General features: G+C 44.1%; 1 protein-coding gene across 1 annotated transcript in view; it reads right to left on the bottom strand.

The window, feature by feature from the left end:
- Positions 1 to 973: 973 nt before the first annotated feature.
- LOC123488374 (thyrotropin-releasing hormone-degrading ectoenzyme-like) overlaps positions 974 to 19,797 on the bottom strand; it is a gene marked incomplete at its 3' end in the record, with an annotated part of 56,910 nt that continues 38,086 nt past the window's right edge. The window contains exon 4 of the mRNA XM_045219294.1: positions 974 to 1,092. Coding sequence (XP_045075229.1) covers positions 974 to 1,092 — 119 coding nt within the window. The remainder of the gene's footprint in view (positions 1,093 to 19,797) is intronic.

Genomic DNA, 19,797 nt, shown 5'->3' with positions numbered 1-19,797 from the left:
GTAGGAGTAAAGGCCTACTAACAGGATTGAGCCAAAGGCCTGACTATCAGGACTTGACTGTGTTTAACTGTAGGGAGCTAAAGGCCTGACTACCAGGACTTGGATTGTGTTTAATGCAGGGAGCTAAAGGCCTGACTACAGCACTTGACTGTGTTTAACAGGAGGAAGCTAAAGGCCTGACCAGGACTTGACTGTGTTTAACTGTATGGGGCCTAAAGGCCTGACTCTGCTTAATGGCAGTCTTACCGTAAGAGCAGCAGGGGAGGAGATTTCATCTGGTGTACTGGAAGGATGGGGTTTTGCTGGGACTGGGCTGGGGGTTTGACTGGTGAGAGGGAGGTACCTAGGCCCACATTGAAAGATGCCATCTGATGAATTGGACTGACTTTTTCTCCTTCTGGTAGAGAGACTACCTGTTCTATAATGGTTTGGCTTCAAACACGCTGGTGCTCGGCCAAAGTGCTCGTATAACCTTGCAGGGCGGGATATAATGAATTCTAGAAAGGATTACCGTTACCCTTGCTTTATTAAGGACCATTCTACAGTGAATAAACTCTCAAATAGAACGGAGGGCTGGGCCAAAGTGGTCGAGGCACCAAAGCCACTCAGGGGCCTGGTGGTAGAGAGAAAAGTGCATCCCAAATCCCTATGTGCCCTGGTCAAAAGCAGTGCACTAAATAGGGAATAGGGTGTCATTTGGGACGCATGCAAAGTGTCCTCCAAAGACAACTGGAGGTGACAGGAAATTTAATAATAGCGTTCTTAGCTAACACAGCTGAGACAGAGCCACACCTGTTCACCTCACAGTGTGTGTCCCAAATTGCACCCTATTCCCTCCACAGTGTACTACGTTTGTCCTCAAAAAGTAGTGCACTATAGGGATTAGGGTGCCTTTGGGATGCAACCCAGTGTCTTATCCAGGGAGTCCTCCATAGTGTTTATACTCTCCCCAACACGGAGAGATGACACACACGCCAGCGTGGGCGGTGGTTATGGTGAATAACTTCCACTTTGATGAAGGGTGCGGCGCGGGGGCTGGGGCTGGTGCTGGTGCCAAGACTGGCGCTGGTGGAGAGGGTGACCTTGACGGAGCTACAGACCGTGACACAGCACGGGGGACCACCACTGAGAGTGTGTGTAACGCAGGCCAGCGAGCGTGCATGTGGTTCTGTGTGTGTGTGTGTGTCTGCCAGCTCAGTAGTGTCACCACAACACTGGCAGACAGATAACTACCAGACTGACTCTATAGTCTCCATTGAGCTCCACAACACTGGCAGACAGATAACTAACAGACTGACTCTATAGTCTCCATTGAGCTCCACAACACTGGCAGACAGATAACTAACAGACTGACTTCTATAGTCTCCATTGAGCTCCACAACACTGGCAGACAGATAACACAGACTGACTCTATAGTCTCCATTGAGCTCCACAACACTGGCAGACAGATAACTAACAGACCGACTCTATAGTCTCCATTGAGCTCCACAACACTGGCAGACAGATAACTAACAGACTGACTCCTATAGTCTCCATGAGCTCCACACAACACTGGCAGACACAGATAAACTAACAGACTGACTCTATAGTCTCCATTGAGCTCCACACAACACTGGCAGACAGATAACTAACAGACTGACTCTATAGTCTCCATTGAGCTCCACAACACTGGCAGACAGATAACTAACAGACTGACTCTATATGTCTCCATTGAGCTCCACAACACTGGCAGACAGATAACTAACAGACTGACTCTATAGTCTCCATTGAGCTCCACAACACTGGCAGACAGATAACTAACAGACTGACTCCTATAGTCTCCATTGAGCTCCACAACACTGGCAGACAGATAACTAACAGACTGACTCTATAGTCTCCATTGAGCTCCACAACACTGGCAGACAGATAACTAACAGACTGACTCTATAGTCTCCATTGAGCTCCACAACACTGGCAGACAGATAACTAACAGACTGACTCTATAGTTCCATTGAGCTCCACAACACTGGCAGACAGATAAATAACAGACTCCATTGAGCTCCACAACACTGGCAGACAGATAACTAACAGACTGACTCTATAGTCTCCATTGAGCTCCACAACACTGGCAGACAGATAACTAACAGACTGACTTTCTATAGTCTCCATTGAGCTCCACAACACTGGCAGACAGATAACACAGACCGCAATCTATAGTCTCCCATTGAGCTCCACAACACTGGCAGACAGATAACTAACAGACCGACTCTATGGTCTCCATTGAGCTCCACAACACTGGCAGACAGATAACTAACAGACTGACTCCATAGTCTCCATTGAGCTCCACAACACTGGCAGACAGATAACTAACAGACTGACTCTATGGTCTCCATTGAGGCTCCACAACACTGGCAGACCAGATAACTAACAGACTGACTCTATAGTCTCCATCTGAGCTCCACAACACTTTGGCAGACCAGATAACTAACAGACTCCATTGAGCTCAGAGCTACTGTCTTACTGTAGTGTTGGACAACCCAGCAACGTCACGGTCCTACTGTGTACTAAAACATTTATTATGTTGTATTAATGTTGTATGAGGTTTACAAGAAAACATGCTACTAAATCAATCATTTCTGAATGTAGTGGGTCGATATTAAAACTTCATAAGCAATGGATAGAGGCATCATTTCCTTTTTTTGGATGACATTCAACACTTTTCTTTGATCGACACACTTGGCTCTGACATATACCTGAGTCATCACAGACAGATGAATACCCTCTTCAACATAGTCACTTGGAGACACTGATATGACAAACCATAGACAAACAATCTAATGGCAAAAAAAAATCCCATTCCATTGGTTGATTTTAGGGATATAATCATCCTCAAAAAAACTCTAACAGACTATCATGCATGGACCCCCACAGGCCTGGCAGACGAGGGCTGCATTCTTTACAGGAGCACTAAACTGAAGATAATGGAATGAAACAAGGAGGGTCCAATAAGAAACCTCATTCCTCCTCTCCCCCTCCTCTCCTCCTCCTCTCCCTCTCCTCTCTCTCCTCTCCTCCTCTCCCTCCTCTCCTCTCCTCTCCTCTCCTCTCCTCTCTCTCCTCTCCCTCTCCTCTCCCTCCTCCCTCCTCTCCTCTCCCTCTCTCTCCTCTCCCTCTCTCTCCTCTCCCTCTCCTCTCCTCTCCTCTCCTCTCCTCTCCTCTCCTCTCCACTCCTCCTCTCCTCTCCTCTCCTCTCCTCCTCTCCTCTCCTCTCCTCTCCACTCCCTCCCTCTCCTCTCCTACCACAGTATATCTCCATGACAGCTGATGAATGATACCATTGGATTGATTTCCTCCTCTATTCTCCTTACTCCATCCTCTCCTCCTCCCTCCTTTTCTCTCCTCCTCCTTCTGTCCTCTTCTGTCATCCTGTCTTGGATGCTCTGGCCTGCCACCTCGTCAACCCCCATCCCTTCAGAGAGGATACTTAGTAAGACGTACAGGCGGAGGCGTCATGCCCATAGGGGCTAGGGGCACATGCCAGCACGTGCCCCCTCAGAATTGTCCTGTTTCATTTTTCGTTTTGTTGTTGTTTCCCTGTAATACTACTAGCCACTTAGCAATTTTGATGAAGTTGGTTTTAGCTAGCCCAGATAGGTTCCCTATCTCCCACAACCTCATATCTAGCTACCAAGAGCCATTTCGCGCTATCAATCAAGTTATAGTAGCTAGCTTGTCTAACTATCTTAGCTGGGCATGCCTGCTGGCAAGGTTAGTGAGACTTTAGAAAAAGCAACACTAACTAAATGTACTGAATACGACTCATTTTCCTTTCAATCTTGTACCCAGATTTGAGCAGAGATGCAGAGAAGCATATTTAACTTCTTTAATAAAGGACCATCAGTCAGGGAGGATACAGACAGCTCAAGAGGCATGAGAAAAAGAGACCTATTTTTTTTACATGGAATTAAGCATAATGATTATGGCTCTAGATTAAAGGAAAAAGCTGTTTCCAGGAGTTTGAAAAGTTCTCAAATTTCGGTCGGGGCCTAGCCCCCCCTGCAAATACTTGTGCCCCCTATGTCACAGTCACTTCAATGTCATCAATCTCTCTCTTTCTTCCCTCTCTCTCTCTCTCTCTCTCTCTCTCTTCTCTCTCTCTTTCTTCCCTCTCTCTTCTCTCTCTCTCTCTCTCTCTCTCTCTCTCGCTCTCTCTTTCTTCTCTCCTCTCTCTCTCTCTCTCTCTCTCGCTGTCTGTGTCTGTCTCCCTCTCTCTTTCTTCTCTCTCTCTCTCTCTCTCTCTCTCTCTCTCTCTCTCTCTCTCTCTCTCTCTCTCGCTCTCTCTTTCTTCCCTCTCTCTTCTCTCTCTCTCTCTCTCTCGCTCTCTCTTTCTTCCCTCTCTTTTCTCTCTCTCTCTCTCTCTCGCTCTCTCTTTCTTCTCTCTCTTCTCTCTCTCTCTCTCTCTCTCTCTCTCTCTCTCTCTCTCTCTCTCTCTCTCTCGCTGTCTGTGTCTCTCTCCCTCTCTCTTTCTTCCCTCTCTCTCTCTCTCTCTCTCTCTCTCTCTCTCTCTCTCTCTCTCTCTCTTTCTTCCCTCCTCTCTTCTCTCTCTCTCTCTCACTCTCTCTTTCTTCTCTCTCTTCTCTCTCCCTCTCCCTCTCTCTCGCTCTCTCTTTCTCTTCTCTCTCTTCTCTCTCTCTCTCTCTCTCTCTCTCTCTCGCTGTCTGTGTCTGTCTCCCTCTCTCTGTCTCCCTCTCTCTTTCTCTCTCCTATCATCTCTCCTTCTCCCTCAAGCTCGCTCTCTCTCTCTCTCTCTCCCTCTCTCTCACCCTCTTCTCACTCTCTCTCTTCTTCTTCTCGCCTCTCTCTCTCTGCCCTCTCCCTCTCTACTCTCTCTCTCTCTCTCTCTCTCTTCTCTAAACCCCCTAACTGTGGATCGATACAGGAAGACAAATCCTGTTGTATGGTGAATATATGGTAAACCCCTCTGATTCAGTGTTTCCGATGACATGAAACCTGTCTGACTCCTGTAAACCTTTCCGTTGAAGGATACAGAGTCACTTATCTGACTCAAATCAAATGTTACTTGCCACATGCGCCGAATGAACGGTTGCAGACCTTACCGTGAAATGCTTCAAGCCCTTAACCAACAATGCAGAGGAAAGAAAATAAAAACGTAACACAATGAAATAACAATAACGAGGCTATATACGAAGTACCGGTACGAGTCAATGTCTCGGGTACAGGTTAGTCGAGGTAATTGAGGTAATATGTACATGTAGGTGTGGTAAAGTGGACGTCGTAGATAATAAACATGCGAGTAGCAGCAGTGTGTGCAGGGTCAATGCAAATAGTCCAGGTAGCCATTTGATTAACTGTTCAGCAGTCTTGGTGGCTTGGGGGTAGAAGCTGTAATGCCTTGGGGTGAAGCTGTAATGCCTTGGGGGTGAGCTGTAATGCCTTGGGGGGTAGAAGCTTCGTAATGCCTTGGGGGTAGAAGCTGTAATGCTTTGGGGAGTAGAAGCTGTAATGGCTTGGGGGTAGAAGGCTGTAATGGCTTGGGTGTAGAAGCTGTAATGGCTTGGGGGTAGAAGCTGTAATGGCTTGGGGTAGAAGCTGTGCAATGCCTTGGGGGTAGAAGCTGTAATGTTGGGGGTAGAGAAGCTGTAATGGCTTGGGGTGGGAAGCTGTAATGTGGCTTGGGGGGTGTGAAGCTGTAATGCCTTTTAGGGTGAAGCTGTAATGCCGGCGGGTAGAAGCTGTAATGACTAAGTAGCTGCTAATGCCTTGGGGGTGAAGCTGTAATGGCTTGGGGGCGAAGCTGTAATGGCTTGGGGGTAGAAGCTGCCAATGGCTTGGGGGTAGAAGCTGTAATGGCTTTGGGGTAGAAGCTGTGTAATGGCTTGGGGGTGAAGCTGTAATGGCTTGGGGTTAGAAGCTGTAATGGCTTGGGGGTAGAAGCTGTAATGTTGTAGGGGTAGAAGCTGTAATGCACTTAGGGTAGAAGCTGTAATGCCTTGGAGGGTAGGCTGTAATGGCTTGGGGGTGAAGCTCATTGGCTTGGGGGTAGAAGCTGTAATGCCTTGGGGGTAGAAGCTGTAATGGCTTGGGGGTTAGAAGCTGTAATGGCTTGGGGGTAGAAGCTGTAATGCCTTTTGGGGTAGAAGCTGTAATGCTCTTGGGGGTAGAAGCTGTAATGGCTTGGGGGTAGGCTGTAATGCCTTGGGGTAGAAGCTGTAATGCCTTGGGGGTAGAAGCTGTAATGCCTTGGGGGTAGAAGCTGTAATGGCTTGGGGGTAGAAGCTGTGGTAGAAACATATTTTATTTTATTAATTGTACTTTCTACCCCCTTTTTTCGCCCCAATTTTGATGATATCAAATTGGTAGTTACAGTCTTTGTCCCATTGCTGCAGCTCCCCTACGGACTCGGGAGAGCGAAGTCTAGATTAATGCATCCTCCGAAACACGACCCTGCCAAGCCGCACTGCTTCGGATTCTCACTGCTCGCTTAACCCCGGGAAGCCAGCCGCAACAATGTGTCGGAGGAAACACTGTACAACTGGCGACCGTGTCAGTGATGAATGCGCCCGCCTGCCACAAGGAGTCTCTAGAGCGCGTGGCGGACAAGGACATCCCCTGACGGCCAAACCCTCCCTAACCCGGATGACGCTAGCAATTGCGTCACCTCATGGGTCTCCCGGTCGCGGCCGGCTGCGACACAGCCCGGGGATCGAACCCGGGTTGCAGTGACGCCTGTAGCACTGCAATGCAGTGCCTTAGACCGCTGCGCCACTTTCGGGAGTCCCCACAATTGGTCGGGGAGCAGTTTGCCGCCATCCTCCATCGCCATTGGTGAGAGACTTTGTTAAGCTTGTCAGCTTTATGATGAAGTTACTTTCTGGTGACAAAGCTCTTCCTTGTCATCTTGCTCAAAACATATCGGTGAATTATGTACATTGTCATTGCAGAGAAGGGGTCTACACCAATACATGCTTTGAATCCAAGACAAAGTACATTATACAGATGCTGGTGAACAGTGTGTGTAGTGGGAGTTAATGCACATAAAACGCTTTACCCGACCTTTTTTATTTTGCGTGAGCATTTACCCACCTTTGCGGATAAAATGCGCCGAAAGTATAGGAAGTGCTACTTTACTCACGGTGATCTAGCAGTTTTTAACCACTACTCCACTACTCCACTGGTGAAAAGGTTCTGCCTCTGAACATTAGGGAGAATGAGAGAGGGAGATAGTTATAAAGAGATGAGTTGATTCTCAAGCCTTTCTCTAATCCACAACACATCATTGATTTCATTATACAGTAACATGCCCCTTAAGCCACACACACTCTAAATGGTACTACTGGTAGGTAGCACTTTAGAGTGAACAAAAGACAGAGAGAGAGAGAGAGAGAGAGAGAGAGAGAGTGAGAGAGAGAGAGAGAGTGAAAGAGAGAGAGAGAGAGAGAGAGAGAGTGTGAAAAGAGAGAGAGAGAGAAGAGAGAGAGAGAGAGAGAGAGAGAGAGAGAGAGAGAGAGAGAGAGAGACCCAGAGGAAATGATAAAGATACTCCACCTAACAGACTGGCTCCACAGCAGGGGAGAATTTACAGTAGAAAACTCCTTTGAGACTCCCCCTCTCTTCTTTATCTCTCTTCCTCCCTCCCGCCTTTCATTTCTCATTCTCCGTTCCTCTGACAGTGAAAGGGCCAGTAGTTAGCCTTAGTTGCAGTTTCTGGTGGTTAAGTGGTTGCATTTACAAAATGCCACCCTATTCCTACATAGTGCACTACTTTTGACCAGAGCCCAGGGTACGAAGGGAATAATAGGCGCCATTTGGGACACAGACTCAGCTCTGCTCTGTCACTCTGGAGGAGATGGCAGTGGTGATTAACTTGCTCTAATTGGAGCTTACTTAAGGATTGGAGGGGCTGAACAATGGCTCCGCTGTGATGGACAGCAAGACAGATCCTACTTTTGGCAGTCGTTTCTCAAAACGCAAGATCGACGACTCGTTATGCAAGAACAAACCCACTCACATGGCTCCCTCTCCCCTCTCTCCTCTCGCTCTCTCAATTTAATTCAAAGGGCTTTATTGGCATGGGAAACATGTGTTTACATTACCAAAGCAAGTGAAATAAACAATAAACAAATGCTTGAGACACAAAATAACATCAACAAAAAGCTATTTTGAATTCTTAACAGCAAATATTGCAATTCTTAAAATAGTTTTCTAAAGTATATCTCTCATTCTCTCTCTCTCTCTTCTCTCTCCCCTCTCTCGCTGGTGCCCACATGCCAATGTGATGTGATGCCAAGAGAGCGGTAAATGACAAAGAAAATAAATGAATTGAATTCACAAAGGAAAAACTGAATGACAAGAGGTTGAGAAAGGTAAGAAAAGAAACTGGAGAGGGGAAAACTATTTTGGAAGAGCACTGTAGGAACTATCTTCCTTTACCATGGATAGGAACTATCTTCCTTTTAGAATTGTAGGAACTATCTTCCTTTAGCATTGTAGGAAATATCTTCCCTTTGCATTACAGAAACTATCGTACTTAGCATTGCTTAGGAACTATCTTCCTTTACCATGTAGGAAACTATCTTCCTTTAGCATTATCAGGAACTATCTTCCCAGCAATGGTAGGACCTATCTTCCTTTACCATTGTAGGAACTATCTTCCCTTTAACATTGTAGGAACTATCTTCCTTTAGAATTGTAGGAACTATCTTCCTTTTACCATTGTAGGAACTATCTTCCTTTAGCATTGTAGGAACTATCTTTCATTTACCATTGTATGAACTATCTTCAGTTAGAATTGTAGGAACTATCTTCCATTTACCATTGTATGAACTATCTTCATTCAGAATTGTAGGAACTATCTTCGCTTTACCATTGTAGGAACTATCTTCCTTTAGCATTTAGAAATATTTTCCTTTAGCATTATAGAAACTATCGTACTTAGCATTTATGGGAACTATCTTCCTTTACCATTGTAGGAAATATCTTCTTTACCATTGCTTAAGGAACTTTATCCTTTGCTTACTCATTGTAGGAAATATCTTCCTTTACCATTGTAGGAACTATCTTCCTTTACCATTGTGGAACTATCTTCATTTACCAATTGAAACTATCTTCCTTTACCATTGTGGAACTATCTTCCTTCAGAATTGTGGGAAATATCTTCCTTTAGAATGGTAGGAACTATCTTTTCCTTTAGTTATAGGAACTATCTTCCTTTAGAATGTAGAAACTATCTTCCTTCCCAGAATGGTAGGAACTATCTTCCTTTGTAAAGTATTGATGCTGAGTTGAACAAATGCAATTGCTAATAGTCCACACTGACTCAATGTCATTTCTATTGGAACTATTTGTCATTATTAGTTCTCTACGACACAATGCCCTTTTCAGTGGAACTATCTGTGGTTTAGTTCACACTGACACAATGTTCATTTTCAATTGAACTATCTGTCATTATTAGTTCATTGTTCGTTGTCCCTCTATTAAGTCTTTCTCTTATGGTTCATAAAGGAAATCCACTTTAAATGTCTTTCTCTTATGGTTTATAAAAGGAAATCCATTTTAAAGTCTTTATCTTATGGTTTATAAAGGAAATCCACTTTAAAAGTATTTATCTTTTATAGTTTATGAAGGAAATCCACTTTTTAAAAGTATTTATCTTATGGTTTATAAAGGAAATCCACTTTAAAAGTTCTTTCTCTTATGGTTTATAAAGGAAAATCCACTGCACGTCGAGGCCTGCTTCAGTAGGAGCGTCCGGAGAAAAAAATGACCTTCAAATATTATTGTTTATTGTTCAAAAGGCAACAAAACAGATAGATTGGTCTATGTGAACAGTCTAAAATCCAAATCAGTTGGAAATAAAAACCGAAACCATCCTCGTACTCCCTCTCAAGTTTCCCAAGATGCTGTAGCCATCGTGTGGTAGCGTGCATACGGTGCTGTGTGCTAAGCAGGCAGGCCGTCTTTCATGTGATTGAATCCTACACGGTCGCATTCAACAGAGCTGTCCCAGTCACGGCAGGTATGAATCAATGCTGCATGGCCCTAGCTGTTAGGTCCTGGGGGGCCTCCAACTGCTGTCTCTACAGCACCCATGGGAGCCTTTATATAACCCACAACAACGTTATATCTAGGACATGTCTTCACCGAGGCCTCGCTTCACAACGTGACCCATGACGTGATGAGCCAGATCTGACAGGGCGCTCTGATCCTATGTAGTGCACTACTTTTGAGCAGAGTTGTCTCTCGAAATGGCTCTCTCCCCTACATAGTCACTAGATGGGGAATAAGGGTTGCAATCCTGGAATTACCAGAGAGAGACACAGAGGAGACCTTTTAATGCCATGACATTTTCTCCTCCTACCCAACGAGACCTAAGCCATAGTTAAGCGAATTCGGGGGAGGTGTATCCCCGACCAGGACTCGAACCCCGGTCCAGCGACTGCCAAGCCAACACCCATTACCAGAGGTGAGCTAGTGTTGGGTTAAGGTAAGCTGCATTACCCCCCCCTTCCTTCGGGAGAGAGCCTGTCCCCACTCTTCTCTATTGCAAGTCCCTCACGTGGACACACCTCTCTCTGACACGTGAATTCTTCGGGGCATGGATTCTGCTGCTGTGTCGGGAAACGTTCCCATTTGGGATGTTGGTCCATGCTGACGTGATGGCATCAAGCAGTTACTGCAGATTGGGTGGCGGTACATTCATGCTGCACAACAGCCCTTGTTCCATCTCATCCCAAAGATGCTCTATTGGGTTGGTCAGCAACAATGTTCAGATACACCGTGGGCGTTCAATCGTTGCTCAACTGGTATCAAGGGACCTAACGTAGTGCCAGGAAAACATTCCCCACAACAGCTGCTTCTTCTTGTTTTTGGCTGATAGGAGTGGAACCCAGTGTGGTGGCCTGCTGCGTAGCTTCCATCTTGTGACATACGACGAGTTGTGCGCTCGAGATGCCGTTCTGCACACCACTGTTGTACTGCGCCGTTATATATGTTTGTGGGCTCCGCCTGTTAGCTTTCAACACCATTCTTGCCATCCTCCTCTTGACCTCTCTCATCAACGAGGCTGTTTTCACCCCACAGTACTGCCGCTGACTGGATGGTTTTTGTTGGACACTGTATCTCAAAGCCCGAGGAGAACGGCCGTTCTGAGAAACTTTGATCTGTGCGGCCTGGCACTCGACGATCATACCGTCTCTTAGGTCACTCGTTTTGCTCATTCTAACATCTAATCAAACAGTAACTGAATGCCTCGATGCCTGTCTGCCCGCTTTATATAGCAGCCACGGCCATGTGTGACTCACTGTCTGTAGGCGCGATCAATGTTCAAGTGAACAGAGTGGTGTACCAAATAAACTGTCAGTGCAAGCCTTAGTTTTATTAACAGACTACAACGTAACATATGAACTGGCATGACGGTTTCTCCCATGGGTCGCCAAAGGTCAGGCGCCACGCCTCCCACTAGCTCACACCTCCAGATTATCTAATAGGCTAGGTTGTTTGTAGAAGAACAATAGGTGAGGTCACTAGGGATTAGATAGATAGATAGATAGATAGACAGATAGACAGACGGACGGACGGACGGACGGAACGGACGGACGGATAGACGACAGGACAGGAAGACAGACAGGACAGACAGACAGACAGACAGACAGACAGACGGATTAAACCTCCTCCCTTTTCCCCGAGCTCCTACAAGTCTATACAGTACAAGTCAAACTCTTCAAACACCTCTGAAGGTGACTACATGAAACCATATTTATCAAAGCACTATTACATTTCCTACATGACACTGTATTAGTAGGGAGAAAAGGCAAACAAAAGGAAAACATATGAATTCTAATTGCCCCCCGTGAGATGAGCATATGACAAACAACCATATTATTTATAGAGCTCATCTCACTACAGCCACAGAGAGACAAAAAGATTGCTTCCTAAAATGCAGCTATGACACCATGACAAGTACTTTACCCATGCTCCTTTCCATAACCGTACGCAACAACAACAACAGCAACAACAGCAACAACAACAAAGGAACCACCAGGAGCTCACTGTCTCCTAATATACGCTTTAGACAGACAGAGACTGATGCCTGTGTGTGCAAAGTACACACTACATTCTGAGACCCTGAAGCAGTTGGGTTAGTTCTCCAGTGAGCCCGGGTGGAGCCTTTGCCTTGCCATCCAACATGACGCCCATGCTGCCACAGCTAGCAGATGGAGCCTAGCGCCTGTCGGGAGGGAGGGAGGGAGTGGGAGGGAGGAGGGGCATTTAAGAGCACACACAAGTGGGGAGGAGAGCTGGCGGGAGGTGGTGACAGGGAAAGGAAAGGGAGACAGGAACGAGGGAGAGAGGGAGAGGGAGAGAGGGAGGGGTGAAAGGATGGAGAGAAAGAGAGAGAGAGGGACGAGGGAAGAGAGTGGGAGAGAGAGAGAGAGAGAGAGAGAGAGAGAGTGTCAGGGAGGGAGAGAGGGGAGTTGTTGGGGAAGATTGATGGGACTATTTAAATGAATACGCCAAACTGACGAAACCCAATGGAGCGAGACACAGACAGAGTAGACTGATGTCAGGCTGCACTCTGGTATTTCTGCACACACACACACACACACACACACACACACACACACACACACACACACAGAGAGAGAGACGCACACACACATACACACAAATGGACCTACACACGCACAAATCGCCATACACACTATCAGCTACAGAGAAATCCCAATACCGATTAAACACAACAATCTAACAGCCCTAGAATGAACATTACACTATGAATTCTGGCAATCAGCAGAGTGGAAAAGACTAAACTGTCTTCGTAAATACCATTCTGCAGAGGTTGTTAACTAGAATAAACTGTCTTTAAAATGGGACTACCATTCTGCTCTGGGTAACGCATGCCATAGAATAAACTGTCTTTAAATGGGCTACCATTCTGCACAGGGTAATGCTTGTAGCCATGACTAAACTGTCTTTAAATGGACTACCATTCTGCACAGGGTAATGCTTGCCAATATGAACTACAAACTGTCTTCAAAATGGGCTGCACCATTCTGCACAGGGTAACGCATAGCCATAGAATAAACTGTCTTTAAATGGACTACCATTCCACAGGATGTAAGCCATAGAATAAAACTGGCTTTAAATGGGCTACCATTCTGCACAGGGTAATGTATGCCATAGACTAAACTGTCTTTAAAATGGGCTACCATTCTGCACAGGTGTAAACGCTGAGCCATAGAATAAACTGTCTTTAAATGGACTACCATTCTGCACAGGGTAACAGCAGCCATAGAACAAACTGTCTTTAAATGGGCTACCATTCTGCACAGTGTAACGAGCCATAGACTAAACTGTCTTTAAAATGGGCCATCACCATTCTGCACAGAATGCTTAGCCATAGAATAAACTGTCTTTAAATGGGCTACCCATTCTGCACAGGGTAACGCAGCCATAGAATAAACTGTCTTTAAATGGGGCTATCTTGCTGGCACAGGGTAACGCAGCCATAGACTAAACTGTCTTTAAAGGGCTACCATTCTGCACAGGGAATGCTTGCAATACATAGAATATACTGTCTTCGAATGGGCTAATTCTGCACAGGGATAACGCAGCCACATAGAATAAACTATCTTTAAATGGGCTACTTCATTCTGCACAGGGTAACTTGCAGCCATAGATTAAACTGTCTTTGAATGGGCTACCATTCTGGCACAGGGTTAACTTTGAAATCCTACAGAATAAACTGTCTTTAAATGGGCTACCATTCTGCACAGTAATGCATGCCCTTATAGATTAAACTGTTCTTTAAAAGGGCTACCATTCTGCACAGGGAATCTTGCAGAGCCATAGAATAAACTGTCTTTAAATGGGTACCATTCTGGCACAGGGTAATGTAGCCATAGAATAAACTGTCTTTTAAATGGGCTACCATTCTGCACAGGGTAACGATGCCATAGAATAAACTGTCTTTAAATTGGCTACCATTCTGCACAGGGTAACGATGCCATAGAATAAACTGTCTTTAAATGGGGCTACCATTCTGCAACAGGGATAACGTGAGCCAGAATAAACTGTCTTTCAAATGGGCAACCATTCTGCACAGGAGTAACGCAGCCATAGAATAAACTGTCTTTAAATTGGCTACCATTCTGCACAGGTAACTTGTAGCCATAGAATAAACTGTCTTTAAATGGGGCTACCATTCTGCACAGTAATGTATGCCATAGACTAAACTGTCTTTAGTAAGGGCTACCATTCTGCACAGTGTAACGAAGCCATAGAATAAACTGTCTTTGCATACCATTCTGCACAGGGTAAACGTAGCCATAGCAACACTATAGAATAGCCTTCCACATCTAGAGGATTCCCCTGCTCAGAAAATCAGGAAATCCTCTCACTATCGAACTAACAAGCCTTGCTGTGCGTGTGTGTGTGCCTTGGCAGACAAGCATTATTCCGACCACGCAGTACAGAACAGAACAGTTGGGAAGTTGCCCCGGGGTCCCACGTGTGTCTCACCTAATTTGGGCAGGGAGAGTATTTGACTTTGAAGTAATCCTCATAGAACTGGAGGAGTCTCTTTGTGATGTGGAGCGCGTAGTCCCCGCTCCGCTCTGGATGGCGTTAGGCCTGGCATCCGGATCTGGAGAGAGAAAGGAGGGAGGGAGGGAGGGAGGACAAAGAGAAAAACATACTAGAGATGTTAAATGCACCGGCTCCAGTTCTGTCCTTCATTTTCCCTTTGGTCCCACAGTGTTTCATTAGTGTATTAGTTCTCATGCGCCTCACAGGGAATACTCTGTTAAAGGTCTGCCCCATTATTACGTGGCGGCAGTCACTGTTTGGAAGTCAGTTGATTAGAAGCCGCTGTGCTTGTCTCTGGAGCATGCGGCAATTGAATGCTATGGCATTGGTGTGTGTGTGTGTGTGTGTGTGTGTGTGTGTGTGTGTGTGTGTGTGTGTGTATGTGTTGCGTGCTGTGTTTGTGCGTGAGTGCGTGCGTGCGTGCGTGGGTGTGTGTCTGTGTAAGGGTTTTAACAAGCCTTTCCAGTTAAAAGTTCATCTTACTCTTACCTGCAGTCGCCTTGAGTTAGCCTAGGCAGTTAAGAAAGCGTTAGGACAGTAACCAACCGTTGCTGGTTCAAATCCCCATGGAGGCTCTAAGTAGTTCCACGTTGATGTTAATATACGTGGCAGGTTCTACAAAGTAGTTCTATGTTAATGTTATGGAGGCTCTAAGTAGTTCTATGATGATGTTAATGTCATGAAGGTTCTAAGTAGTTCTATGTTAATGTCATGGAGGCTCTAAGTAGTTCTATGTTGATGTCATGGAGGCTCTAAAGTAGTTCTATGTTGATGTCATGGAGGCTCTAAGTGATTCCATGATGATGTCATGGAGGCTCTAAGTAGTTATATGTTGATGTTAATGTCACTTGCATTCTAAGTAGTTCTCGTTGATGTTAATGTCATTGGAGTTCCTAGAAGTAGTTCTATGTTAATGTTATGGAGGCTCTAAGTGGTTCTATGATGATGTTAATGTCACTTGAAGGTTCTAAGTAGTTCTATGTTAATGTCATATAGAGCTCTAGTAGTTCTATGTTAATGTCATGGAGCTCTAAGTAGTTCTATGTTAATGTCATGGAGGCTCTAAGTAGTTCTATGTTAATGTCATGGAGGCTCTAAAGTAGTTCTATGTTAATGTCATGAAGGTTCTAGAAGTAGTTCTATGTTAATGTCATGGAGGCTCCTAGAAGTAATGGTTCTATGTTGATGTCATGGAGGCTCTAAGTAGTTCTATGATGATGTCATGAGGCTCTAAGTAGTTCTATGATGATGTTAATGTCATGGAGCTCTAAGTAGTTCTATGTTAATGTCATGGAGGCTCTAAGAAGTTCTATGTTAATGTCATGGAGGCTCTAAAATAGTTCTGTAGTGATGTTAATGTCATGGAGGATCTAAGTAGTTCTATGTTAATGTCATGGAGGCTCTAAGTAGTTCTATGTTAATGTCATGGAAGGCTCTAAGTAGTTATATGTTGATGTTAATGTCATGAGCTCCTAGTAGTTCAATTTAATGTCATGGGCTCTAATAGTTATATGTTGATGTTAATGTCATGGAGGCTCTAAAGCTAGTTCTATGATGATGTTAATGTCATGAGCTTCTAAGTAGTTCTATGTTAATGTCATGGAGGCTCTAAGTAGTTCTGTATGTTAATGTCATGGAGGCTCTAAGTAGTTCTATGTTAATGTCATGGAGGCTCTAAGTAGTTCTATGTTGATGTTAATGTCATGGAGACTCTAAATGGTTTCTATGTTAATGTCATGGAGGCTCTAAGTAGTTCTATGTTGATGTTATGGTGCTCTATGTAGTTCTATGTTAATGTCATGGAGGCTCTAAGTAGTTCTATGTTGATGTGATGGTGCTCTAAGTAGTTCTTTAATGTCATGGAGCTCTAAGTAGTTCTATGATGATGTTAATGTCATGGCTCTAAGTAGTTCTATGTTAATGTCATGGAGGCTCTAGTAGTTCTGTGTTAATATCATAGAGGCTCTAAGTAGTTCTATGATGATGTTAATGTCAGCTCTACGTAGTTCTATGTTAATGTCATGGAGGCTCTAAATGATTCTATGTTAATTCCATGGAGGCTCTATTTAGTTCTATGTTAATGTCTTGGAGCTCTAAGTAGTTTCTATGTTAAATATCATGGAGGCTCTAAGTAGTTCTATGTTGATGTTAATGTCATGCTCTAAGTAGTTCTATGATATGTTAATGTTAAATCGTTAATGTCATGCACTGTAGAAGCCTCCATGTTTGTCATCATATAACTGCTTAGGCCTCCCATGTTGTTAACATAATCATAGAACTACTTAGAGCCCACTCCCCTTATTCCTTCATCGCTATAACTACTTAGAGCCTCCATGACGTAACATAATCATTGAACTACTTGGGGCCTCCGTGACATCATCATAGAACTGCTTGGGAGTCTCCATACATTATTCATCATAAATTATTAAACCCTCCATATTATTAACATCATCGAATAACTACTTGGGTATCCATGGCATTAACATCATCATATAACTACTTAGGCCTTCATGACATCAACATAAACTGCTTAGAGCCCTCTATTATTATAATATAACTGAGAGCCTCCATATTTCCAGTAACATGAACTATTAAACACTCTATGGCTGATAACATCATCATAAACTGTTTGGGGGCCTCCACGCTGACACCGGTGGCAGCTATAACTACTTGGAAGTGTTATACATCACATAAACTCTTGAAACCTCCATACCCATAACGTCAACATGGGAACTGCTTGGAGGCATCCATGTTTTGATGCACATAGAGGCTTACTTAAAGCCTCTCCTTACCTTTATTAACATAAACTACTAGTGCCTCCGCGGCGACCAACATAAACTACTTAAGGCCTCCGTGTTGTGTAACATAGAACTACTTAGAGTCTCCATTACATTAACATCATCATAAAACTGCTTGGGGCCTCCGCTGACACCAACATATGACACTTAACTGCTCAAACTACTTAGGCCTCCATATTTCCATTAACATAGAACTACTTAGAAACACTCCGCCCACATTAACATGAACTGCCCAGAACTTCTCCATACATTAACATCATCATAAAACTCTATTTCCATGTTATTAACTATATATGTTAGACCTCCATATAGAGCACTCCGTACAACACAAACTGCCAGAAACCTCCATACATTAATATAAACTACTTAGAGCACTCCATGGCTGACCAACATAAACTACTTAAACCTCCATGACGTGCTTTATCCTTTACTTGGAGCATCCATATTGATCAACATAGAACTACTTGGAGGCCTCCATATTTGATAACATAAACTACTTAAACCTCCTTATTTATTAACATAAAACTACTTAGGCCTCCATATTTGTGTATCATCATAAACTACTTGGGGCCCTCCATACGTCAACATAAATTCTGAAACCTCCATGTTTATATATTAAGCCTCCCCTACATCTCATGGTAAGCCTCCATGTTCCTCTATCCCTACTTAAACCTCCATATTTGTGCACATAAACCATGTAACTATATTTTGTTCCTGGATGTCGTAGGGGGCGGAGGTATAATGGCAAGGTGTGGCTTTGTTTGAAATATGTTTCCTGTGGTAAGAGTGATCCCACTGCTCTCAGTGTGGCGGTGAGAACGGGCTGATGCATGGTGCCGATGTGACATCTATCCACACAGCACACGCATGTAAACACACACATACACACACACACCCCCACCCACCACACCTTACACACACCATACACACACACACACAGTTGAATGGATGGTTGTACTAGCCTACACTATGGTGAGAGAGATCACATTTGCTGGGGAAAACAGCCTGGATATGAAGCACCTGCAGCTGAGTAATGGGGTGTGTTTCTCTTATATAGTAAACAGGAGGAAATTCCATCAATTCTTACTGCAGCAAGCAGGTGCATGTATTATAGAGTACAGTACTAGCCATCCCACCACCCACTGGGCTGAGTGGTCATAACATGTATTATGGTACATACTAACCATCACCCACCCATGCAGGCTGAGTGATTATACCATGTATTATAGAATTGCAGTACTACCATCCACCATGGGCTGGTGGTCATAGCATTATTATTGATACAGTACTGATTATCCCACCACCCACTGGACTGAGTGATTATACCATGTATATTATAATACAGTACTAACCATCACACCACCACTGGGCTGAGTGATTTTACCATGTATTATAGAGTACAGTACTAACCATCCACACCACCCACTGGGCTGAGTGATCATAACATGTATTATAAGAGTACAGTACTAACCATCACACCACCCACTGAAACGTGTGATCTGAGTATTATAGTGTACAGTACTAACCATCCCACACCACCCACTGGGCTGAGTGATTATAACATGTATTATAGAGTACAGTACTAACCATCACACCACCCACTGGGCTAATTAGTCATAACATGTATTATAAGGTACAGTGCACCATCACACCACCCACTGGGCTGAGTGTCATAACATTATTATTGAGTACAGTACTAACCATCACACCACCCACTGGGCTGAGTGATTATAACATGTATTATAAATTACCAGTACTAACCATCCCACTACCACTGGGCTGAGTGATTTTACCATGTATTATAGAGTACAGTACTAACCCATCACACCACCCACTGGGCTGAGTATTTTACCATGTATTATAGAGTGCAGTACTAACCATCACACCACCCACTGGGCTGAGTGATTTTACCATGTTACAGTTTTTACAATCACTTTGGCACTAATTTCAGAACCTTGACGTAATTTTTCAAAACTCTAGACACAAAACTCACAACCAATGATCAAAATGCACATTTTTCAAAACTCTAACACTTTTTTCAATTGCTTGGATACAACACACATAAAACTAAGATCATTTGTTCATTTAACAAAAATCACCTGTTCAATATGACACAACTTAACATCAAAGTACTACTATTTCAAAAGGCAATTCACACATTACATTTCAGATGAGTGTCTATTCATTTCATTACAATTATCCAACTATCAATTGATACAACTGCTCAAAATCATAAGTAACTGTTGCATTACTCTTAATGCATAGTTGTATGGAAACAGACAAACAATATTCCATGTTTAGATCATGAAAGTTTCAAGATAACGAGATTCATTGTCACCAATTAGCGTGGAGCATGAACCAATTAGACTACATTATCTATGGATGTAATATTTCATCATCATTCTTTATCAGA

The sequence above is a fragment of the Coregonus clupeaformis genome, unplaced genomic scaffold (assembly GCF_020615455.1).
Source record: "Coregonus clupeaformis isolate EN_2021a unplaced genomic scaffold, ASM2061545v1 scaf2236, whole genome shotgun sequence".
NCBI classification, from domain to species: domain Eukaryota; kingdom Metazoa; phylum Chordata; class Actinopteri; order Salmoniformes; family Salmonidae; genus Coregonus; species Coregonus clupeaformis.
The sequence above is the reverse complement of the archived record's forward strand: the minus strand, read 5'-3'. Positions and strand labels throughout refer to the sequence as shown.